Source organism: Saimiri boliviensis, chromosome 12, assembly GCF_048565385.1.
Source record: "Saimiri boliviensis isolate mSaiBol1 chromosome 12, mSaiBol1.pri, whole genome shotgun sequence".
NCBI lineage: Eukaryota > Metazoa > Chordata > Mammalia > Primates > Cebidae > Saimiri > Saimiri boliviensis.
In genome coordinates, this window is record NC_133460.1 from 17,667,099 (window position 1) to 17,693,193 (window position 26,095).

At 44.6% G+C, this 26,095-nt stretch overlaps 1 protein-coding gene across 1 annotated transcript in view; it reads right to left on the minus strand.

The window, feature by feature from the left end:
* Positions 1-26,095, minus strand: part of OTOA (otoancorin) — an 81,391-nt gene that overhangs the window by 41,356 nt on the left and 13,940 nt on the right. Inside the window, exons 8-14 of the mRNA XM_039477783.2 lie at positions 24,916-25,019; positions 19,281-19,381; positions 15,243-15,424; positions 10,715-10,838; positions 5,730-5,945; positions 3,798-3,965; positions 2,136-2,276 (exon numbers count right to left, since the gene is read on the minus strand). Of these exons, the coding sequence (XP_039333717.1) occupies positions 2,136-2,276; positions 3,798-3,965; positions 5,730-5,945; positions 10,715-10,838; positions 15,243-15,424; positions 19,281-19,381; positions 24,916-25,019 (1,036 nt within the window). The remainder of the gene's footprint in view (positions 1-2,135; positions 2,277-3,797; positions 3,966-5,729; positions 5,946-10,714; positions 10,839-15,242; positions 15,425-19,280; positions 19,382-24,915; positions 25,020-26,095) is intronic.

Sequence of the window (26,095 nt, forward strand, 5' to 3'; positions counted from 1 at the left end):
AAGCAAAGATGTTGGTGGCAGGGCTGGAGTTTTATGTCCTGTGCTGTATGAAGTTTCTGACCAGCTGAGAACTCCCTGTAACTCCTATTTACATGTGCACCTGCCAGGTCCTGAACAACAGGCATCCCAGAATAGACCAGGATGGGCTAGAAAGCACCAGCAATAAAGTACCTGCAGCCGGCAGCATGCACCCGCTTCCAACCACCCCCAGATGAGCACTCTAGAACAATGCTGAGTAGACAGGGGAGTCATTTGTTTTAAGGAACATAATTTTACAGAATCCCTAACTTGCAGATGCAATCAAGTACTACATCTGTCTATTTTATAGACTCTGAAACTTTGAGCATCATTCCCCAAACAGAATAAATTATGAGCTAGCGTTAGACATGGTCTCTGAGAGCCATAAAGCAGCACAAAAGCCCAGGCAAAAGGAGCGGGCGATGGAGAGAAGTTCTGGACACTGTGTGTGGCCTCAGAGATTTCCTTGGGCACGGGGTCAAATTCTGGGACCCTCCCATGGTCTTCCCCATCTCAGGAAATGGCAATCCATCAGCCCAGTGGCTGACAAAAGTATCTTTTTTTTTTTTTTTGAGACTGAGTCTTGCTCTGTAGCCAGGCTGGAGTGCAGTGGGTCGATCTCAGCTCACTGCAACCTCCGCCTCCTGGGTTCAAGCAATTCTCCTGCCTCAGCCTCCTGAGTGGCTGGGACTACAGGCATGTGCCACCATGCCCAGCTGATTTTTTGTATTTTAGTAGAGACAAGGTTCACCATGTTGGCCAGGATGGTCTCAATCTCTTGACCTTGTGATCCACCTGCCTCAGCTTCCCAAAGTGCTGGGATTCCAGGCATGGACCACCATGCCTGGTGGAGACAAACATACCTTGAAGTTTTTGATGGCAGGATGTACTTTCCAAAATAAAATGATCGGCCGGGCCCCCTGGCTCACACCTGTAACCCCAAGTCTTTGGGAGGCCAATGCAGGTGGATCACTTGAGGTCAGGAGTTTGACACCAGCCTGGCCAACATGGTGAAACCCCATCTCTATAAAAAAAAATACATAAATTAGCCAGGCATGACAGCATGTACCTGTAATCCCAGCTACTCAGGAGGCAGAGGCATAAGGATTACTTGAACTCAGGAGAAGGAGGTTACAGTGAGCCAAGATTGTGCCACTGCACTCCAGCCTGAGCTACCAAGAGATTCTGCCTCAAAAAATAAAATAATAAAACGGTTGCCACTGTCACTAAATTTAGAGGTGGTTTGTGACACAGCAATAGGTCACTGGGATATCATCCAGCCTCATGAGAGACCCTGAGCAAGAGGCCCTGGAACAGACAGAGATTTGTGTCTATTTCGTTCACTTTTGCACTCTCAGCACTGTGAACAGCACCTGGCACATTGTTGAGCAGTGCTTGATAAACATTTGCTGGGTGCATGTAATGAAGACCGACTGAATGCAAAGGAAATCAAAGACAGTACTAAGGCAGAGCATCCACTTCAACAGCACCATACCCCCAAGCAGCCTCAATGCTGGCAGCATTTAATAATACACATCACAGCCGTGAATATAGCACACAGCCCAGCTGGCATACACCAGTGACCCTCATTTTATTATCAAAATTATCCCCATTTTGCACACGAGAAAACTGAGGCCATGTAAGGAACTTCTCCAAAGCTAATAAATAAGTGGGAGCCAGAATTCATGCTAAGGTCTTGTCTAGCTCTTTTTTTTTTTTTTTTTTTTTTAAGAGGCAGGGTCTTGCTCTGTTGCCCAGACTAGAGTGCAGTGGCATGACCATAGCTCACCGCAGTGTGGAACTCCCAGGCTCAAGCGATTCTCCTGCCTCAGCCTCCTGAGTAGCTGGGACCACAGGCATGCATCACCATGCCTGGCTCATTTTTTAACTTTTTGTAGAGACAGGGTCTTTCTATGTTTCCCAGGCTGGTCTCAAACTCCAGGCGTCAAGCGATCCTCCTGCCTCAGCCTGTTCAATTTCTTAGTACTATACTATTCTGCCTCCTGGGTTTAATCACACAGAAATAAATTTCTTTTATCAAATTAACCTTAAAACAGACCATTCATTCTCACCAGACAGATAGAAATACAGGATCAATCCCTGCTACGTGGTAATACCTGGCTCCTTCCAAGTTCCTTTTCCTTCAGGACTGTAGAGTTGAATCCAGGTTCCCGCCTTAAATCAAAGAGAGAGACTTCCTTAAAGAAAGCCCCTTGTATATCCACAATGCCCGAGGCAGTGTCTCCCGCTTCGATCACCTGCCAAAAGTGAGAAGCAACACAACAACCTTGTAAAAAAAAAAAAATGTATTGAGCTTTGAGGAAGGGCCAGGCATTACATCACAGGCAATAAAATCCATCAGACCCGCTCAGCTACCCTAGGAAGTGGAGAGTGGCATCATCCCCATTTCACAGCTGAGGAAACAGACTTCAAAAGTGATGAGTTGAAAGTCACTAAGTGAGATGCAAGCCCAAGTTCATCTTATTCCAAAACCCGTGCTCTTTATTTTAACCATATGGGCTACTGCTATCTGCAGGGTGTTGGTGTTTTAGGCCAAATCCCTTAGGTTTTGATTTCCCTGACAAGTAATAAGGGGCCAGACATGGTGGCTCATGCCTGTAATCCCAGCACTATAGGAGGCCGAGGTGAGCAGATCACTTGAACCTAGGAGTTTAAGACCAGCCTGGGCAATATGGCAAGACTCCGTCTCTACAAAAACAAACAAACAAAAAAACATAAAAATCATCCAGTGGCACAGGTCTGTAGTCTCAGCTATGCGGGAGAGTGAGGTGGGAGGATCACTTGAGCCCCGGAGGTTGAGGCTGCAGTTGCAGTGAACCAAGCTCATGCCACTGCATGCTGGCCAGGGTAATAGAGCAAGACCCTATCTAAACAAACAAAATGGAATACAGGCGTGGTTATGGACAGTGAAAAGGACTTTCAGATGCCCCCTAGAACTTTGGAGTTTGTTTTTAGAGTTGAAAAACAAATTTTAGGCCAGGCACAGTGGCTCACACCTGTAATCTCAGCACTTTGGGAGGCCAAGGCAGAAAGATTATTTGAGGCCAGGAGTTGGAGACCAGCCTGGGCAATATAGCAGTACTCCATCTCTACAAAAAATTAATAATTTAGCCAAGCATGGTAGCTTGAGGCCAGGAGTTCGATACTAGCCTGGTCAACATAGCAAGACCGTATCTCTACAAAAAGTTTAAAAATAAGCAGGTGTGGTGATTCATGCCTATGATCCCAGCTATTCAGGAGGTTGAGGCAGGAGGATTGCTTTCTTTCTGAGAAAGAAAGAAGGAAGGAAGGAAGGGAGGGAGGGAATGAAGGAAGGAAGGAAGGAAGGAAGGAAGGAAGGAAGGAAGGAAGGAAGGGAGGGAGGGAATGAAGGAAGGAAGGAAGGAAGGAAGGAGGGAAGGGAGGGACTACAGTGGGCTATGATCAACCACTTTACTCCAGCCTGGGTAACAAATAAAACTGTCTCAAAAAAAAGATCTTTTGAAGTGTTGTAAGATCAGGAAACCTGATTTAAGTAAGTCTTCCAGATTAGACTGGGAGAATAATGGGGTCTGGGAAGAATGGCAGCATGACTGAAGGGCTCTGTCTGGAAAGGAGGGAAGGTGAATCGCCAGGAAAAGGCAGAGCCACTCCAGACACCGACGGCTGAGACAATCCCACCCCTGGATTCATGGCCCAAAGTCACAGCCAACTCACCAAACTGCAAAACCCCACCCACTGTGAGCCACGTGGCTGAGCACCAGACATCTTCCTCTCACCTTGCTGAGGATACCTTGCTTCTGGGCAGGTGACAAGTTGAACACATACTGGGAGACAGCACTTCTCAGGACCTGCAAGAGGTCCTTGCGGTCCATGCTGCAGAAGTCCTGGGTGCTGACCCCGGCCAGCAGCACGCCCATCTGGCTGACATTGTAGAAAGACAGTACCTAGAAGAGGAGCAGCCGCATAGTCAAGCTCTGCTCCTGCCTTTTGCCTCTCCAACATGCACTCAGCCCATCTATATGCCAAGTATCGGAATGGGTGACACCTTAGAACCACAGCAGTGAGCCAGACAGATGCTGCCTCCACAGGCCTTCCTTCCTTCTACCAAGAAAGAGAGCTGGCCAGGCCAGTGTGGTGCCTCATACCTGTAATCCCAGAACTTTGAGAGGCCAAGGTAGATGGGTCACCTGAGGTCAGGAGTTTGAGAGCATCCTGGCCAACATGGTGAAACCTCGTCTCTACTAAAAATACGAAAATTAGCCAGATGTGGTGGCAGGTGCCTGTAATCCCAGCTACTTGGAAGGCTGAGACAGGAGAATTGCTTGAGCCCAGCAGGCACAGGTTGCAGTGAGCTGAGATTGCAGCATTGCACTCCAGCCTGGGCAACATGAGCAAAACTCTGGCTCCAGTCCATGGAAAACACTAATTCTCCCCAAAAGAATGTCCATTTCCCACCCCAGGAGCAGCTAGAACCAGATTAAGACTACTGTCCCCACCAAAGAGGACTATCTGCCCTGACAGTGCCCTCTCTCCAGCCCAAGATTGGAATAAAAGAGCACCATCCCTAATCCCAAAGAAATGGCAAAAACCACAATTACTTTTTGCATGAACCTAATAGCAGCTCAACAGCAGGCAGGAAAATCCTGGGATCTCTCCCAATGATGGCTAACACCGCTTGAGCTGGTACTCCGTGGTGTCACCTGGTGTTCCAGCTTCTTCATGTGTACCAACTCACGTAATCCTTGCAGTAATGCTACAGGGTAGGTGCTACTAATTTTTTGTTGCTGCAGTGGTTGTTGTTTAATTTTTTTTGAGATAGGGTCTTGCTCTGTGGCCCAGGATGGAGTGCAGTGGCACGCTCTCTGCTCACTGCAACCTCTGCCTCCCAGGTTCAAACCATCCTCCTGCCTCAGCCTCCCAAGTAGCTGAGATTACAGGCGTGCACTATCACACCTGGCTAGTTTTTGTATTTTCTTAGTAGAGACAGGATTTCACTGTGATCAGGCTGCTCTCAAACTCCAGGCCTCAGGTAATCTTCCCACCTCAGCCTCCCAAAGTTCTGGGATTACAGGTGTGAGCTACCTTGCCTAGTAGTAAATGCTATTGTTATCCCCATTTTACAAATAGAGAAACTGAGGCAAAGTAAAATTAAGCAAATTGCCCAGTGTCACACAGCTAGTAAATAGCAGAGTGAGATTTGAACCCAGGCAGTCCTCCTCAGCATCATCTTCTTACCGATTGGTTGCCCCTGCTGTGTGTTTATAACTGACTGTTACAGACTGAATATTTGTGTCCCCCCAGAATTCATATGTCAAAGTCCTAACCCCTAATGTGATGGTAGTGGGAGGTGGGGGCCCTTAAGAGGCTTTTAAGGGTTAGATGAGGTCATGAGAAAATGAGGGTCAGGTGAGGCCCTAAGCCAATGGGATTAGTTTCCTTGTAAGAGGAGATACTGGAGAGCTTGCTCTCCCATTTTGCACACAGCAAAATGGCGGCCACCTACAGGCCAAGAGAAGAGGCCTCAGAATAAAATCTACCTTTCTAACACCTTGATGTTGAAATTCCCAGTCTCCACAACTGTGAGAAATAAATTTATGTTGTTTATGCCACTCAATCTACAGTATATTGTTACGGCAGCCGGAGAGGACTAATACACTAGCCTTAGGTCATCTCAGGGGAATAAAGAAGAGTTTAAAACCCCAGCTGACCTTCTCATGGGCCAAGTATTTGGCAGACAAGATGATGACCTGGCTCTTGGTCCAACCTGAGACTTGGTTGAGGGTGGAGATGGCTCTGTGCACAGCCTCGGGGGAGAGAGATTCCAGTTGACTGTAGGTCAAACCTACAACCGCATCTGACAAAGAACCCAGGGTCTCGTTGAGGGTCTGGTTCTCTGTGGCAATGTCCAGGAGTTCTGCTTTGAGCTGGAAGGAGAGCAAACTGGAATGAGTGTTGATAGGAAGCAGGGCAATGGCTCCCTCTGACCATAACCAGGGCTATTAGGAGTCTGCCGCACCCTCCCTTGACCCTGCCCCATCAAAGCCTCTGGACACCGAAGTGAGGAAGGAAAGGGACTCCTGACATGCCCAGAAAGTGAGGCACCACATGGAGGGCACTTCCTCTGGCCTTGGCTCTCCTGTGCCTAAAATTCCCTTTGTGCTTCATTTAAATATTAATTTGTCATTAAATCAACCTTAAACCATGTCAGAAAGAAATCTCGTTCCCTTTATAATTCCACCATACTTTTTTTTTTCTCAAACAAATGAGCTCTTTTATTTTAGAGTACTTTTTACTAAGATAGGGTCTTTTTTTTTTAACTGTACTTTAGGTTCTGGGGTACATGTGCAGATCATGCAGGATTGTTGCATAGGTACATACATGGCAAGGTCCACCACACTCCTTTTTTTTTTTTTTTTGAGATGGAGTTTTGCTCTTGTTACCCAGGCTGGAGTGCAATGGCGTGATCTCGGCTCACCGCAACCTCCGCCTCCTGGGTTCAGGCAATTCTCCTGCCTCAGCCTCCTGAGTAGCTGGGATTACAGGCACGCGCCACCATGCCCAGCTAATTTTTTGTATTTTTAGTAGAGACGGGGTTTCACCATGTTGACCAGGATGGTCTCGATCTCTTGACCTTGTGAGCCACCCGCCTCAGCCTCCCAAAGTGCTGGGATTACAGATTTGAGCCACCGTGCCCAGCGCTCACCACACTCTTACAGCATCTATTTTCCTCTGGTGACCTTGAACTCTATATCCATATATATAGGCTGTTTTCCTTTCATGAAATAGCCAGGGCCCTTTTCAGGATAATTTACAGTCTGTGTAAAAATAACTCTTTTTTTTTTTTTTTTTTAAGACTGAGTTTCGCTCTTGTCGCCCAGGCAGGACTACAATGGCATAGTCTCAGCTCACACCAACCTCTGCCTTCCGGGTTCAAGCAATTCTCCTACCTCCGTCTCCTGAATAGCTGGGATTACAGGCACCCACCACCTCACCTGGCTAATTTTTGTATTTTTAGTAGAGAGGGGTTTCACCATGTTAGCCAGGCTGGTCTTGAACTCCTGACATCATGTGATCCATCTGCCTCAGCCTCCCAATGTGCTGGGATTACAGGTATGAGCCACCACACATAGCCAAAAATAACTCTTAACAGTACAAGAAAGTAAAAGTCTCCTCAATATCCTACCTTGTAAAAGTAACCATGATTAGCAATTGGGTGTATATGCTTCCAAGACTTCTGTGCCTTTATAAATATAGAGACACTATGTAGTTTTTACAGAGTTATAACATAAACAGAAGCACAATTTGCTCTTCCATATTTCCCCTTAAAATTATCTCTTGCACCTGTTTGCACATTTCTATGATCATTTTAATAATTTTTTATTGCAATATGCCTGCCTAATGATAGAAAAGTGTGTTTCAACTGCTTCTAGTAAGGCATGTGATAAACTCACCTACTATATAATGAGCTCTTTAACAAAAAAAAACAAAAATAGTTCATGTTTAACACCTGAATTTACGTAAACAACGTAGTTATTTCAGACAGATGCATGAAACGGGTTTCTGGCAATATTGAAATAGCCACTAGAGGGCAGAAAAGTGAAGTAGAAGAAACAGCTGTCACAGCACCTGGGTTCTCCAAGTTCAGCAACTCCCTTCCCTAGAGATCAGTTTCCACATCTGTAAAATGAAGGAGTGGACTACAGTGGCAGCTCTCAAAGTGTGGGGCACACCCAGCGACATGGGCATCACCTGGGAACTTAGATGTGCAACTTGCCAGGCTGCTCCCAGACTTCCTGAATCAGAGACTTGGTGGAGCTCCAAAATCCAGGGATCCCCAACCCCCAGGCCACAGATGAGGACCACCGGGATCGTGGCCTGTTAGGAACCGGCCACAGCAGGAGGTGAGCAGCACCCGCTTGAATCATCTCCGCCTCCTGTCAGATCAGAGGCGGCATTACATTCTCATAACAGCAAACCCTGTTGTGAACTGCACATGCCAGGGACCTAGTCTGCGTGCTCCTTATGAGACTCTAATGCCTGATGATCTAATGCCCGATGTCACTGTCTCTCATCACCCTCAGATGGGACCATCTTGTTGCAAGAATACAAGCTCAGGGCTCTCACTGATTCCACATGACACTGAGTGAGTTGTATAATTATTTCATTGTATATTACAATGTAATCATAATAGAAATAAAGTACACAATAAATGTAATGCACTTGAATCATCCCGAAACAATCCCCTGGCTCCAGTCCATGGAAAAAGAATTGTGTTCCACAAAACTGGACCACTGCCACAGCTGTATTTTTTTTTTTTTTTTTTTTTTTTTTTTGAGATGTAGTCTCACTCTGTCACCCAGTCACCCAAGCTGGAGTACACTGGCATGATCTTGGCTCACTGCAACCTCTGCTTCCCGGGTTCAAGCAATTCTCCTGCCTCAGCCTCCCGAATAGCTGGGACTACAGATGCGAACCACCACACTCAGCCAATTTTTGTGTTTTTTACTAGAGACCATGCTGACCAGGCTGGTCTTGAACTCCTCACCTCATGATCCACCCACCTCAGCCTCCCAAAGTGCTGAAATTACAGGCGTGAGCCAACAAGCCCAGCCCACAAGCAGTATTTTAACAGGCCCTCCCTGTGATTTAGATGCACTCTCCAGTTTGAGAACTATTGAGCTAGATTATTCCAAAGGGCTCCTTCATATCTAACTGCGTGCGACCTTCTCCTTGGTCAGGGCTGCCACATGTTGAGAACCCTGGGCCTTAAAATACATCTTATTTTTCTCTGGAGCTTGCTTGGGAGGGATTCTTTTCCTTAGAAACAAAAGTATGCATTGACAGGCCAGGCACAGTGGCTCACACCTGTAATCCCAGTACTTTGGGGGGCCAAGGCAGGTGGATCACCTGAGGTCAGGAGTTCAAGACCAGCCTGGCTAACATGGTGCAGCCCCATCTCTATTAAAACTACAAAAACTTAGCCAGGCACAGTGACACATACCTGTAGTCCCAGCTAATCTGAAGGCTGAGGCAAAAGAATCACTTGAACCTGGAAGGCGGAGGTCGCAGTGGGCTGAGATTGTGCCACTGCATTCCAGCCTGGGTGACAGGATGAGACTCTGCCTCAAAAAAAAAAAAAATGCATTGACCAAGATAGATGACCATGATCTCAAATGTCAAATGCATTTGGGGACTGTATGGTGATGAGTGAAAAACTTCTGTGAAATTATTTATAACTTTATCAAAATTTCATTTAATATTATTTTCATGTCATCTTTCTGATTTTAAGCAAATTGAAAAGGACCACAAAAAGTGGAAGGGAAGGGGGTAGAATTGAGACTTGAATGGAAGAAAGAAGAGAGAGATGGAGAGGAAGGAAAATGAGAGATAGTGTGTTTACTAATGTGTCCAGAATCTGGTCTTGGGAATTCATAACTACCCTCCAATCCAGTGTTCTCAATCCTGGCTGCATTGAGAAGCTTTAAAATCAGGCCATAACCCAGGCCACACCCCAGAACAATAACATCAGAGTCTCTGGGGATGGCACCTGGCAGGGGTGTTACTAATCTAGAGCCAAATTTGAGAACCACTGCTTTATCTCCTGCTGCTCCAGGCATGTCCACCAGAGCAGCAATTTCAGAATCACCTGAAAGCTTGTTGGAAGTGCAGCGTCAGCTGGGCACTATGGCTCACACCTGTAATCCTAACACTTTTGAAGCTGAGGAAAGAAGGAGGAAGGAGAAGAAGAAGATGAGAGAAAAGAGAGTCCTGGGCCTCAACCCAGAGCTCCTGAATCAGAATCTGCATTTAGATCCTTAGGTGATCTGTATGTACATTTTAAGTTTGAGGTAGCTGCCCCTTTCTTTTCTTTTTAGACAGGGTCTTGCTCTGTCATCCAGCTGAAGTGCAATGACACTATCATAGCTCACTGCAGGCTGGCACTCCTGGGCTCAAGAGATCCTCCTACCTCAACCTCCCAAGTCACTGGCACTATAGGCACAGGGCTAATTTTTTTTTCTTCTTGTTCTTCTGTTTTTTGACGCTGGATCTCACTCTGTTACCCAGGCTGGAGTGCGGTGTGGCAGTCACTGCAACCTCTACCTCCCAGGTTCAAGCAATTCTCCTGCCTCACCCTCCTGAGTAGCTGGGATTACAGGTGCGTGCCACCATGCCTGGTTAATTTTTGTATTTTTAGTAGAGATGGGGGGGGTTTCACCATGTTGGCCAGGCTGCTCTCGAATTCCTGACCTCAGACCTCAGGTGATCTGCCTGCTTCAGCCTCCCAAAGTGCTGGGATTACAGGTGTGAACCATCGTGCCCAACCCTTTTTTTTTTTTTTTTTTTTTTGTATTTTTTACAGAGACAAGGGTCTCATTATGTTAACCAGCCTGGTATCAAACTCCCAGCCTCAAGCGATTCTCCCACCTTGGCCTCCCAAAGTTCTAGGATTACAGGTATGAGCCACCACACCTGGCTGATTGAAGTTTGATCTCCCTAGGATCTGTCCCTTTGCTGTATTCTGTCTTCGACGTTACACTCATCCCAGTATTTGAGATGCCATTTGCTGTGACTGGTCTTAAATCCCAACTAGTGTTGTGTGTTTTCTCTCAAAGCCTAAGCTAGGCTGTTCTCCCCATTTCTCCGGCTAGAAAAACTGAAGCAGAGGCCTCAGGGCCTTGCACCACAGCTGTACCTTCTGGACGCCAGCCTGGAAGCCCCTCAGGTGGCTGCACTTGATCATCTGGTGAAGCAAGACTTGGGCCACAGCAGCATCCAGCAATTCCAGGTCATCGTAGAAACAAACCAGCAGCCCCAACCTGAGTGAGAAGAGGAGGGGTATGGTGGAGGTGTAAGGGCAGAACCAGCCCATTCTGGTATCATTTTGTGTAACAAAATGGTGAGTTGTTTTTCAGTTGCCATGGACTCCCAGATTGAAGGTCATATAACCTGAACATGCCCAGATGAACCAAATGTGCAACCACAGGTGGAACCTAAGTACTCAGACAGGACCGAGGAATGAAGGCTGAATTAAGAAGTGGACACCACATGGCATGGTCCATAATTCAATCAGATTGAGCCCTGGCATCACTTAATGGCATAATCCAATTAGATCCCACCTCCTACCATCACCTCATAGCAAGACCTAATCAGATCAAGTCTCATTACCCTCTGCCTATAAAACCTGCCCCAGCCCACAGCTCAGAGACACAGATTCCAGCGCTGCTTCCTTTCTCCTTGGAAGCTGATTCACAGTAAACGTTTCTGTCTACAAAAACCTGGTGCCTCAGTGTTTGGTTTTCCATTGTGCATGGGCAAACAAACCGTTTGGTTCTATAGCAGAAGGCTGAGAGCTGGTGGACACAATGACATCCACTGCCCAGTCCAAAACAATGGGGTCCTGATTGTATTAACAGCAGCTATCACTTATCAGGTCTTGTGCTGAGCTGTTTACCTGCATTATCTCATCACAGCAACCCTACAAGGCAGGTGCTCTCATTGGCCCCATTTTACAGATGGGCAAACTGAGATTTGATTTGTCCAAGCCAAGTCGGTGGAACTGGGCTTAAATGTAGACCCATCCAACTATGCCATCTCTCCACCAGGGATGAATGAAGGGAATAAGGAAAGAATGGTGCTGGGAGCCACAAAAAACTCCCCATTTTCCCCATGGAGAAAAGGGGGTTTCTTCACCCTGATGGATTCTCTGAGGCAGAGTTCTGTTTCCAGGATGCCTTTTCTTACCTACCCACCAAGATGATGCAAAGATTTCAGAAGGAAAACGAAAAAGACTGGAGGAAAACAGTGGAAGGACAGAGGTGAAATTTGAACCCTGGTATAACTGAGAGCAATGTGTCTATTATTAAGAGCATGGATTCAGGCCTACTGCAGTTTGAAGCCCGGCTCTTTAAGATGTTCGATCTCCACTGAGTTATTTAACTTCTCCATGAGGTTGCTGTACACAGTTCCACAATGCACACTCTGTACTTCTGTACTGTACAGAGGCAGGGTGCCCCTCCCTCTCTGAGCTTTAATAAATGGGAGGTTTGCTTTGTTCATTGTAACATTTCATAATAAATATGAATGAAAGAAAGAGGATGGCTGTGAAAGTTAAATGAGAAGTGGCCCACACCAACTGATATGCATACTTCCTGACGGATACTAAGCACTCATTCATTAATGAATGCTCTTAGAGTTAGTATGAAGACTACCTGGTGTCTACAGTCAGCCTGGCTCTGCCTTCTCAAAGAGATATTGACATATTCAGATATGCCCACAGAAGAGGTGCCAGGTCCAGGGAAAAGATTTGAAAGCGTGTCTGATGAGGAAAAGAGATCTGCTTAACATCGAGAAAAGAAGACTAGGGAAGTGAAGGCTGAGTGCTAATCACCACATTAAGAATACCTAGTCACAATAGCCAAGATATGGAATCATCCTAAGTGTTGGACACATCAGTGAATGCATGAATTTTTTAAAAATATAGTGGATACGCAATGGAATGCTCTTCAGCTTTGAAAAAAGAAGGAAATTCTATCATATGGGACAACAGGGATGAATTTGAAGAATCTTATGCTAAGTGCAATAAGCCAGGCACAGAAAGACAAATACTGTGTGACCTAACTTATATGAAGAATCTGGGCCAGGCATGGTGGCTCACATCTGTAATCCCAGCACTTTGGTAGGCAGAGGTGGGCAGATCACAAGGTCAGGGTTCGAGGCTAGCGTGGCCAACATGGTGAAAACCTGTCTCTACTAAAAATACAAACATTAGCCTGGCGTGGTGATGCGGGCCTGTAATCCCAGCTGCTCAGGAGGCTGAGGCAGGAAAATCGATTGAATCCCAGAGGCAGAGGTTGTAGTGAGCCGAGATCACACCACTGCACTCCAGCCTGAGTGACAGAGCAAGATTCCGTCTCAAAAAAAAAAAAAGAATCGGGAAAAAAAAGTCATACTCATGGAAGCAGAGAGTTAGAATGGTTGTTACCAGGGGCTGGAGGTGGGAAGGGAGTTTTGGAGACAATTGGACAAAGGATACAATGTTTCAGCTAAATAGGAAAGTAGGTTCTGGAGATCTATTATACATACTGACTATAGCTAATAACAATATATCATATTTTCAAAATTGCTAAGAGTAGATTTTAAGTATTCTCACCACAAAAAAAGTATGTGAGGTAATGATAATTAGCTTGATTAAGCCATTCCACAATGAATATATAGCTCTAAACATCATGTTGCATACCATAAATAGATTTTTATCAATTTAAAAAATAAATTATAAAAGAAAAAATAATATTTCTTGAGCACTTACTATGTGTCAGGTGTGCAAATCCCTACAAAGACCTTCATGCAGCAGGCATATTTTTATCTCCAATTTTGCAGATGGGGAAGCGGAAGCATAGAGAGGTGATATAAAAATGGCAAAGATCACACAATTTGTAAGCAGCAGGGCCAGGATTAAGCCATGAAGTCTGGCTCAAGGACACATGTTCTTAATCATGAGGCTATTTGTGTGTACATGTAGCCATAGAAAAATGGAACCCAGTTGGGCATGGTGGGTCACACCTGTAATCCCAGTGCTTTGGGAGGCCAAGGCAGGCAGATCACAAGTTCAGGAGATCAAGACCATCCTGGCTAACATGGTGAAACCCATCTCTACTAAAAATACAAAAAATTAGCCAGCCATGATGGCATGCACTTGTAGTCCCAGCTACTCAGGAGGCTGAGGTAGGAGAATCGCTTGAATCTGGGAGACAGAGGTTGCAGTGAGGCAAGATTGCATCAATATGCACTCCAGCCTGGGTGACAGAGCAAGACTCTGTCTCACAAAAAAAAAAAAAAAGAAAGAAAGAAAAAAAAAAAGAAAGAAAGAAAGAAAAAGAAAACTGGGACCCATGCTAATAAGTGAAAATTACTAAGGATAGGTGAAGGAGATGTAATTGTTCTCTATGAGTACATTCCCTAAAAGTGGCTCATTTAGAAAACTTAAGGTAATATGGGGTGGGTACACTGTGGCAATAAAATCTTGAGAGATGTACAGAAGAAGACTGAATGATGGCCTAGCACAGTGGTTCACCCCTGTAATCTCAGCACTTTGGAAGGCCAAGGTGGTTGGATCACTTGAGGTCAGGAGTTTGAGACCTACCTAGCCAACATGGCAAAAACACGTCCCCACTATAAATATAAAAATTAGCTGGGCTTGGTGGCATGCGCTGTAATCCCAGCTACTTGAGAGGCTGAGGCAGGAGAATCTCTTGAACCTGGGAGGTGGAGGTTGTAGTGAGGTGATACTGTACCACGACACTCCAGCCTGGGTGACAGAGTGAGACTCTGTCTCAAAAAAAAAAAAAAAAAAAAAAAAAAAAAAAGAGGACTGAATGGGCCAGGTGTGGTAGCTCATGCCTATAATCCCAGCACTTTGGGAGGCTGAGGTGGGCAGATCACCTGAGGTCGGGAATTCGAGAACAACCTGGCCAACATGGCAAAACCCCATAAAAACACACACAAAAAAAACTAGCTGAGCATGGTGGCACACACCTGTAGTCCCAGCTACTCTGGAAGCTGAGGCACAAGGATTGCTTGAACTCGGGAGGTAGAGGTTTCAGTGAGCCAAGATTCCATCACTGCACTCCAGCCTGAGCAACAGGGTGAGACTCTGTCTCACCAAAAAAAAAAAGGAGGGGGGATTGAACGGTACTCACCACCAACTTCCCGTTGCCCACTCCCTGCCTTGACCTTCAAACCCTTCCTGACACCCCTGGAATGTAGAGTTCCTGTCCCTCCCCTGCTGGGATGGTTTCAGGGAGGATCACATTACAATCACTAAATTCTAGAGCTGATCTCATCCAGCTGAGAGTCTGATAACAAGGGGTTCTCAAATATGGGGACCCATGAGTTATTTCCAATACTTGACTCAACTTAAAACAGAAACCACATATTCACTTTGGAACAGGACCCAGTCCTGAGTATTTAAAATGTTTCATTTCTGTGCTGAGAGCTGGAATTAGCACTTGATAAGATTGTATAAAATGCCTGGCACACAGGAGGAGATGCTCAGAAAGCATTTACCCTTTCACCCTGCTTCATAACCACTTCATGAAAAAGGTGCAGACATGCACAGAGAGATGTGCACAGAGAAATGTGAAACTATTCAAAGAGATGGACCAGCCACCTCCCTTTCCTCCCTGGGTCTTTTGCTGCTCAGAGAATTCTGATGCTTAGATCACATCTTGCAAAAGAGTTCCAAGGCCCAGAGCCCATGTCCTTGCCTGTGGATGGTGGAGGTATTCCTCACGTTAAAGTTGGAGGAGCTGATCCTCTCCAGAAACGCGTGGGCCAGCTCAGGTGTTATGTCATAGACCGTGTCCAGCTGCTTGGTGGCGTTGTCATAGCTGATAAACAGCCCAATCTAGTTGGTGGACAAGGACGGGAATATCAGTGAGGAGGGCAGAAGTGGCCCAGTGTGGCCCCACCCTGGTGGTCTGCGCTGTGCCCCATCATGGATACTTGGATACGACTCTTGGTTCTCATTGTCATTGATTTTTTTTTTTTTTTTTTTTTTTGAGATGGAGTCTCATTCTGTCACCCAGACTGGAGTGCAGTGGCGCGATCTCAGCTCACTACAACCTCTACCTCCTGAGTTCAAGCAATTCTCCTGCTTCAACCTCCAGAGTACCTGGGATTACAGATGCCTCCCACCATGCCTGGCTAATTTTTGTACTTTTAGTAGAGGCAGGGATTCACCATGTTGGCCAGGCTGGTCTTGAACTCCTGACATCAACTGACCCACCCACTTTGGCCTCCCAAAGTGCTGGGATTACAGGTGTGAGCCACCGTGCCCAGCCTCATTGCCATTAATTTCTTAGTGGTCTGTAACTGCTACTTTGGTTTCCTTCTCAACCTAACTGTTCTTTAGGAAAGGACAGTTAACATCTGAGAAACTGGGCTTTTTAAAAGCTAATCTTTGCACATTTATTTCTAGATTTGTTATATTGAGGTCAGATAATGTGGTCCACAAACTTTCTGCTTTGAAGAATCAGAACTTTTTTTAATAGACAAATGGGTTTATAATGGCCCTTGGGCAATCTCTCTGTAAGAAACAAAGTTTGATGCATATATATTCAACTTATTAAATATACTATTCAGATTCCCGACATTCTCTTTCCTCCACATGTCCAAGGGTGCCACATGCAAGTCTTCTACTACCATAGGACTCATATCTATTTTCCCTTGTATTTCTAGCAGATTATACATTATGCATATGATCTTTTTGAGACAGTCTCATTCGTTTTTTTTTGTTTCTGTTTTTGTTTTTTTGAGATGGATTCCCACTCCATCACCCAGAGTGGAATGCAGTGGTGCAATCTCAGCTCACTGCAACCTCAGCCTCCCAGGTTCAAGTGATATTCCTGCCACAGCCTCCTGAGTAGCTGGAATTACAGGCATGTGCCACCATGCCCGGCTAATTTTTGTATTGTTAGTAAAGACAGTGTTTTACCATGTTGGCCCGGCTGGTCTCAAACACCTGACCTCACGTGATCCACCCACCTCAGCCTCCCAAAGTGCTGGGATTACAGGCACGAGCCACTGTGCCCAGCCAAGACATGGTCTCACTCTATTACCCAGGCTGGGTTGCAGTGATGTGATCATGGCTCACTGCAGCCTCAACCTCCTGGGCTCAAGTGATCCTCTCACCTCAGCTTCCCTAGTAGCTGGGCTACAGGCACACACCACCACACTTGGCTAATTTTTAAATTTTTTTGTAGAGGTGAGGTTTCTCTATGTTGCCCAAGCTGGTCTTGAACTTCTGGGCTCAAGCAGTCCTCCCTCCCTTTTTTTTTAAAAAAAAAATATCAAAATATATTTTATTCTGGACCTCTTTCAGATCTGATTCAAATTACAGTTGTCAAAGCAATACAATGCAAAGGGGAACTGCAACAACAACAACAACAAAATGTGCCTAGAAAGGATAAAAGGGTCACTGGGGACAGATCAATGTGATGTGGAATCAAAATACATCGTAAGTGTAATTAACGTGGTTCAGTACAGCATAGAACATCTATATCAGACTTCCTTATACAATAATCATGAAAACTGAACAATGAAGTTCTTTAACATGTACAAAAAACTGTCATGGGCTGGTTTACACTTTTACAACAGTTTTAAAGTTAACTGGATAACTAAAGAAATGATGCAGACATTTTAATCCAGTGCTATAGGTAGGCTCACAGAATTAGACCCAAAGGATTTGTAAAAATAAAAATGAAAACAGTATAGCTACAATGTCAAAGTCAGGAAAGAAGAAAATTTACTTCTGTATTCAAGGGTTACAGAGCTACAAGATGCAGTCTGCGTGTTTTTGTTTGTAATGAGATGGATAAGTACATCAGACTAGATACAACATGCAGAATGTTTTCCTGAACTTATCCAAGGGCCTCCCAAAGTGCTGGGATTACAGGCATGGGCCACAGCACCAGGAACATTCTGTATTTTGATGCACTATTATGCTGTGCTCAAAGGCGCTCATAAAGTTGTCTCTCCTTTGTGGATTGTACTCTTTGTCCATATAAAATTCCTTTTTAGGCTGGGTGAGGTGACTCACACTTGTAATCCTAGCACTTTGGGAGGCCAAGGCAGGCAGATCACCTGAGGTCAAGGATTCAAGACCAGCCTGGCCAATATGGTGAAACCTCATCTGTACTAAAAATACAAAAATTAGCTGGGCATGGTGGCATGTGCCTGTAATCCCAGATACTCAGGAGGCTGAGGCAGGAGAATCAATTGAACTTGGGAGAAGGAGGTTGTAGTGAGCCAAGATCATGCCACTGTACTGCAGCCTGGGCAACAGAGCAAGACTCCATCTCAAAAATAAATAAACTAAAATAGGCCTGGTGTGGTGGCTCATGCCTGTAATCCCAGCACTTTGGGAGGCTCAGGCAGGAAGATCATGAGATCAGGAGTTTAAGACCAGCCTGACCAACATGGTGAAACCCTATCTCTACTAAAAATACAAAAATCAGACTGGCATGGTGGCACACACCTGTAATCCCAGCTACTCGGAAGGCTGAAGCAGGAGAATCACTTGAACCCAGGAGGCAGAAGTTGCAGTGAGCCAAGATCACGCCACTGAGCTCCAGCCTGGGCAACAGAGCGAGATTTCATCTCAAAAATAAATAAATAAACAATCAAACAAACAAATAAATAAAATTACCTTTTAACAGTGTTACTCTTGACTTCTCCCTTCTCTACATTTAGAGAATGAAAAGTTGCCAATGGTGCTTGATCTTAGAAATTTCTTCTTGGAGCCCAGCTTTCTAAAAATTTAAGCTGCTACCTACTCAAAGCAACTCAACATTGAGAAAATAAATGACAGTGGAGTCGGGGGTTAATTCTAGGACTGCTGGTTATAAAAATCAGAAGACACTTGAAATACTCCCAGCCCCCTAGGTAAAAAAGAGAAACTTTGTTCTGCCTCTGGTTTCATAATAAGCAGACATTGCTGAGTCAATGGGTCCTTGAACAAGCCAGTCATCTGATGCAAACACTTCTCTCATTGGACAGAAGTGTCAGAGTACATATGATTTATAAAAAATAAAAATAAAAAACTGGAGGCAAGGCCCACGGTCTCTTTATGAGTCCCCTTGTGTTGGCAGCATTCTTTGGAGACCCCATTCAAGAATCATGATGCCCAAGGGATTTTAGTGTCATTGGGTCAACATCAAAAGGAGAGGGACAGGTTAACTGGTGAGTTAAGTAACCTTAGAACGTGTACATTGCTCCACTGTAAACTCTAGAATTAAAATCTAACCATTGCTCATGCTCAAACAGCTATTAACAGAAGTAGCTATATATAGAAGTAGCTATTAATCTATGTTGTTTTTGCTTTGAGTTCATGCTTCCAAGGACTGGTAACTTTATATCTTTTGTCCTTGGCTTTTCTTAAGTACAAAAATACTCTTAAATGATTTTTGGTTCATAGCCAACAATCCCTTTAAATCATGTTTGCTCCCATCAGAGATGTGATCTTAGTTGTCCACAATTCTTTTTCTTTTCTTAGCCCTTCCATACTAAAACACAATCCCATGACTGCCCACTTGAAACTTTGTCCCAATAGTTTTCCTTAGAGGCCCAAGCTCTATTGGGCTGAGGAGGGTATACAATTTCCAAGGCACCTTGACTGGCTGGATGAACATTAGAGGTTGAGAATACACCTTACCCAAAGTGTATCAGCAATGGCAACGTATAAATGGACATTTCCAACTTACTTCTATAGGGCTAATTTTCATAATTTCTTCAAATGATAGGTGAACCATGTATCTGCCCAAAATCCATAAGTTTTCCGCACTGACCCATGAAACAGAGTCATCTACAAAAAATAAAGAAATGAATAAATGAGCAAATTAAATAAATAAAAGCCAGCCAGGTGAGGTGGCTCACACCTGTAATCCCAACACTTTGGGAGGCTGAGGCAGGAGGATCACAAGGTCAAGAGATTGAGATCATCCTGGCCAACTTGTTGAAACCCCATCTCTACTAAAAATACAAAATATTAGCTGGGCATAGTGGTGCACACCTGTAGTCCCAGCTACTCGGGAGTCTGCGGCAGGAGAATGGCTTGAACCGAAGAGGCAGAGGTTGCAGTGAGCCAAGATGGTGCCACTGCACTCCAGGCTGGGCAACAGTGCAAGACTCTATCTCAAATAAATAAATAAATAAATGCCTTTGCACTGGTATGTGATAGTCAACAGCATCTTTGCTGTCAGGACCTCCTTCTTGCATTCATTAATTCTTTGTTTATTTTGTTTTTTGAAATTTTTTTTGAGATGGAGTCTCAGTCTGTTGCTCAGGCTGGAATGCAGTGGTGTGATCTTGGCTCACTGCAACCTCTGCCTCCCGGGTTCAAGCCATTCTCCTGCCTCAGTCACCTACACAGCTGGGATTACAGGCACCAGCCACGACACCCACCTAATTTTTGTACTTGTAGTAGAGATAGGGTTTCGCCATGCTCTTCTCAAACTCCTGACCTCAGGTGATCTGCCCACCTCCACTTCCCCAAATGCTGGGATTACAGGTGTGAGCCACCACACCCAGCCAGGTGGCATCTTTTTACCACCTACAATGCTTTTCCTTAACCTTTCTGCATCCAAATCCTACTTTAAGATCAACCTCAAATTTTTCTCTCCTTTAAAGCCTTCTCTTGTCTCCTTCATGAGAAGTACTTTCTCCCTCCACTGAATTCCCAGAGGACTCTCTGATACCTTGTTCTGGCCTTTGAATTTCCCCATCACTGAGATGTCAGTGGGACTTTAAAAACCATCAAGTCTAGGCGGGGCACGGTGTCTCACGCCTGTAATCCCAGCACTTTGGGAGGCCGAGGCAGGTGGATCACAAGGTCAGAAGTTCAAGACCAGCCTGGCCAAGATGGTGAAACCCCATCTCTACTAAAAATACAAAAATTATAGCTGGGCATGGTGGCACATGCCTGTAATCCCAGCTACTTGGGAGGCTGAGGCAGGAGAATCACTTGGTCCTGGGAGGCGGAGATTACAGTGAGCCGAGATTGTACCATTGCACTCCAGCTTAGGCAATATGAGGGAAACGCCATATCAAAAAAAGAAAAAAAAAACAACCACCACCATTAAGTCTAGGATCACACCTCAAGTTTCACTGAGCTGGCAGTAGCTGCCAATGCTCCCCAGTTATTTAGGAAAAGACATTTACACACATTGTATTGGAGGCATTGGGGGAAAATGAAAGAAGTGGGGAGCATTTACAGGATGCAGTGACTTTAACACCAAGAGCTATTTGCAGAAGCTGTGGGCAATGACAGATGCCCAAATGACATGGAGAAATCAAGTTGTGTATGGACTAATTCACAAGAACATACGGAGCGCCTCCCCCAAACCAGGAATCAAAGATGTTGAGGTGACACAGGCATACTCCTACGATCCTTCAGATGGGGACCATGGACATTTGCCTTGCCTATACAGAGGGCTGGAAAATTTGGGGGCCAGAACCACATATTCACAAAGAACCAAGCTAGTTGCAGATTTTTAAACTAATTACTAAGCATGAACTGTATTTCCACAGATCAATGATCCCCAAGCTTGAGATTATTTTTTCCTCTGTTGTCCAGGCTGTAGTGCAGTGGCATGATCACAGCTCACTGCAGCCTCAAACTCCTGCCTCAGCCTCCCTAGGAGCTAGGACTACAGGCATGCACTATCACATCAGGCTAATCTTTTAATTTTTTTTGTAGAGAGGCTAATCTTTTAATTTTTTACATTGCCCAGGCTGGTTTTGAACTCTTGGTCCAAAGAAATCCTCCTTCCTCAGCCTCCCAAAGTGCTAGGATTACAGGTATAAGCCATCACACCTGGCCAGCAAGGTTGGGATATTTTAACAGCCAAAGTATTTCCAGTTCCCTCAAGGGCCTTCATGAAAAAAAATTTTTTTTAAGGTCCAAACAGAATTAATTTCAACTTGCTGTAGTTTAATAATGAAGCAAACCATATAGGAATTTTAGAAGGAAAGTCTGTGCCTAATTAAACTCTGGCAATAAAGACAGAGAAGTCTGAAGGTTGAGCGGCTTTCTCATAGTTACACAGTGTGAGACTCCGATTCCTGGAGGCCATAATTATGCACCAACCAGAGGGAATTCTACTATGCATTTGAGACTTTGATCATGATGTTGTTTAATGTTCATTACGCACAAATCTCAGAGCTGAATTCCAGGAAAAGGATTGATTGGCATTCCCCATCCTCCAGCCCCATCTGCTTTCCTTATGTTTTGCCCACACTGAGCTTATTCCCATCTCAGTTCCTTTGTATTTCCTGGGATCTCTCCCTGGGATACTCTTTCTCCAGAGCCTTATATGACTGGTTCCATCTCCTCATTTTGGTCTTGATTCCGACCTCACCCACTTGAGAGGTCTTCCCTGACTCCTTAGTCTAAGGGTTGGCAAACTACAGTCTATGGGGCAAACTCAGCCTGCCACCTGTTTTTATACAGCCCATGAGCCAAAAATGGATATCCATTTATTGTTCTGAGGATTTTTTTAGAGACAAGGTCTCACTATGTCACCTAGACTGGAGTGCAGTGGCACCTCACAGCTCACTGCTGCCTCAAACTCCTGGGTTCAAGGGATCCTCCTGCCTCAGCCTCTAGAGTAGCTAGGACTACAGGCATGTACCAGCACACTCAGCTAATTTTTTTTTATTTTTTCAAGAGAAGGGGTCTTGCTATGTTGCCCAAGCTGGTCTTAAACTTTTGGCTTCAGGCAATCCTCCTACTTGGGCCTCCCAAAGTGCTGAGATTATAAGCATGAGCCACTGCACCCTGCCTGGCGTTTACGTTTGTAATGGCTGAAAGGAAAATCAAAAGAAGAATCCTATTTGGTGACGTGAAAATTATACACATTTCAAATTTCAGTGTCCATAAATAAAGTTTTACTGGGACACAAGCATGCTCATTCATCTACTATCTACAGCTGTTTTCAAGCTGCAATGTCAGAGCTAAATAGTTGAGGCAAAGATGGCAGGCTTACAAAGCCTAAAATATTTACCTGGTCCTTTACAGAAAACATTTGCCAAGCCCTCTTCTAGTCTAAAATACCTGTAATAATTCTTTCTGGCCAAGTGCAGTGGCTCATGCCTGTAATCCCAGCACTTTGGGAGGCTGAGGTGGGTGGATCACTTGAGGTCAGGAGTTCAAGACCAGCCTGGCCACCATGGAGGAAACACGACTCTATTAAAAATACAAAAATTAGCTGGGCATGGTGGCAGGCACCTGTAATCTCAGCTATTCAGGGGCTGAGACAAGAGAATCACTTGAACCCATGAGGCACAGGTTGCAGTAACAGAGACTCTGCCACTGTACTCCAGCCTGGGTGACAGAGTGAGACTCTGTCTCAACAAACTATTTTATTTTCTTCATAGCAGCCAGCAGTATTTAAGTTCCTAAGTTCTCTCTCTCTCTCTCTCTGTCTCTATTTACTTACATATTAAAAAAATTTTTCTCCACCAACCCTCCCACAATAAAATAGTAGGGCTATGAGAGCAGAGATTTTGTTTCTTTCTCTATGCTCAGCTATTGATACATAACGAGCTTTTTAAAAGTGTTTAAAAGTTTATTCTGCTTACATTACGGACATTAAACATTTAACAAGTTGAAGCTATCTGAGAAATTGATATGTTAATCTATATAGCCATTCTTTTCTTTTTTTTCAATTGTGATAAAATACACATAACATAAAATGTACTATCTTAACTTTTTTTCTTTTCTTTTTTTTTTTTTTTTTTTTTTTGAGGCAGTGTCTCACTCCATTACTCAGTCTGGAGTGCAGTGGCACAATCACGACTCACTGCAACCTCTGCCTCCTGGGTTCAAACGATTCTTCTGCCTCAGCCTCCTGAGTAGCTGGGACCACAGGCACATGCCACTACACCTGGCTATTTTTATTACTATTATTATTCTACTTTTTTTGGTAGAGACAGAGTTTCGCCATGTTGGCCAGGCTGGTCTCAAACCCCTGACCTCAAGTGATCTGCATATCTCGGCCTCCCAAAATGCTGGGATTACCGGTGTGAGCCACTGCACCCAGGCCCAATTTTCTTTTTTTTTTTTTTTCTTTTTTCTTTTTTTCTTTGAGACAGAATCTCGCTCTGTCACCCAGGCTGCAGTGCCATTGTGCAATCTTGGCTCACTGGAACCTCTGCCTCCCAGGGTCAAGTGATTCTCCTGCCTCAGCCTCCCAAGCAACTAGTAATACAGGTGCCTGCCACCATGACAGGCTAATTTTTTATATTTTTAGTAGAGATGGGGTTTCACCATGTTGGCCAGGCTGTTCTCAAACTCCTAACCTCAGGTGATCCACCTTCCTCAGCCTCCCAAAGTACTGGGATTACGGGCATGAGCCACTGCACCTGGCCTGCCCAGCCCCATTATTAAGTGTACAGTTGAGTGGTAGTAAGTACATTCACATTCACATTATAGTACAACTGTCACTACTAGCCATATCCAGAATTTTTTGCACCTTGCAAAATCAAAAGTCTACCACCATTCTAAATTCTGTCTCTAGGAATTTGACTGCTCTAGGACACAAAGAGGCTTTTAATCAACATCCATCACATAAATAAATCCTGACCTATTTCTGCTTTGGTTGCCAGGACACTCAGAGTTAAATTTCTGTGCTTCATTGCCTAGATATCCTAACAAAATCCTTTCTTCTCTGTCTCTCTGTCTCTCCCTCTCTCTCTCTCTTTTTCTTTTTTTGCGACAGAGTCTCACTCTGTCGCCCAGGCTGGAATGCAGTGGTGCAATCTCTCACTGCAATCTCTGCCTCCCAGGTTGAAGTGATTCTCCTGCCTCATCCTCCTGAGTAGCTGGCACCCGCCAGCATACCCAGCTAATTTTTGTATTTTTAGTAGAGACAGGGTTTCACCATGTTGGTCAGGCTGGTCTTGAACGCCCGACCTCAAGTGATCCACACGCTTCAGCCTCCCAAAGTGCTGGGATTACAAGCGTGAGCCACTGCACCCAGCCTCTTCCCTCATTTTAATATAGATTTTTTATACAGATTTGAACTTGTAATCCTACTCAAGGTACACATTGAATCTAAATTACCATCATTATTTATGTTTCACTTAAAAACTCAGACATAGCATTCATTGTAAAATACAGACAAATTATTATTTCAGAGGCTTCAACATGTGCAAATTGCATTGACGAAATAGGGTATGTGTTTTATTCCATAAGCCACGTGAAACTGTTTTTCGATGTGGTGAGAGGTGGTAAAACTCACAAGAGATCAACATCAAATCCATGTTTTCGGAGATGAAGCACCTCTTTTGAAGATATTTTCCCCCAAAAAGTGACCCCACCTCAAAGTACAGGCTCACCAGCAGCATTGGAGGATGTCTGCAATATCCCAGTCATCCAGGAATAGAGAGCTCTCTGGGAATGAGCCGAGGTTTGGTCATAGAGATCTTTGAACACCGCAGATCTAAATAACACAAACATAGGCATCGATTAATAACAAGCAGGTAGGGGCTGCTTTAAAGAGGGAGGGAGTCACAACAGCAAGCGTGACCCAAAGCTGTCTTATGTTAAAACCCCTCTCCTGAATGTAAATTAGTTCAACCGTTGTGGAAGACACTGTGGCAATTCCTCAAAGATCTAGAACTAGAAGTACAATTTGGCCCAGCAATCCCATTACTGGATATATACCCCAAAAACATAAATCATTCTGCTACAAAGATAAATGCACATATATGTCCATTGCAGCACTATTCACAATAGCAAAGACATGAAATCAACCCAAATGCCCATCAGTGATAAACTGGATAAAGAAAATATGGTATGCATACCACTATAGAATACTATGCAGCCATAAAAAGGAACAAGATCATGTCCTTTCCAGGGACATGAATGGAGCTGGAAGCCATTATCCACAGCAAACTAATGCAGGAACAGAAAATGAAATGCCCCACATTCTCACTTATAAGTGGGAGCTGAACAATGAGATCACATGGACACAGGGAGGGGAACAACACACACTGGGGCCTGTTGTGGGGTGGGATGGGGAAAGGGAGAGCCTTAGGAAAAATAGCTAATGCATACTGGGCTTAATACCTAGTTAATGGGTTGATAGGTGCAGCAAACCACCATGGCACACATTTACCTATGTAACAAACCTGCACATCCTGCACGTGTACCCCAGAACTTAAAAATAACCACCCCCCACTCCTTAACTATATGTAGCTCTTTTCCCATTTTCCTCTTCCCCTTCACAGCTAAACACCTTCCAAAGAATATTCTACACATATTGTCACCACTTCCTCACCTCTTGGTCCTTTCTTGGGGAGGTGGAGAACAGCTCTGTTGAGACATAATTCATATGCCCTACAATTCACCCATTTAAAGTACACAATTCAATGGTTTTCAGCACATAAGAAAGAGCCAAAGATGTTCCTGATGGCATTATTTGAGTCTCTGGATCCAGCTGTGTCTGAAGTCAGCCCTACACCTAAAACTATTCAATTACATGTTCCAATAATTCCCTTTTTGCTTGAAGCCAGT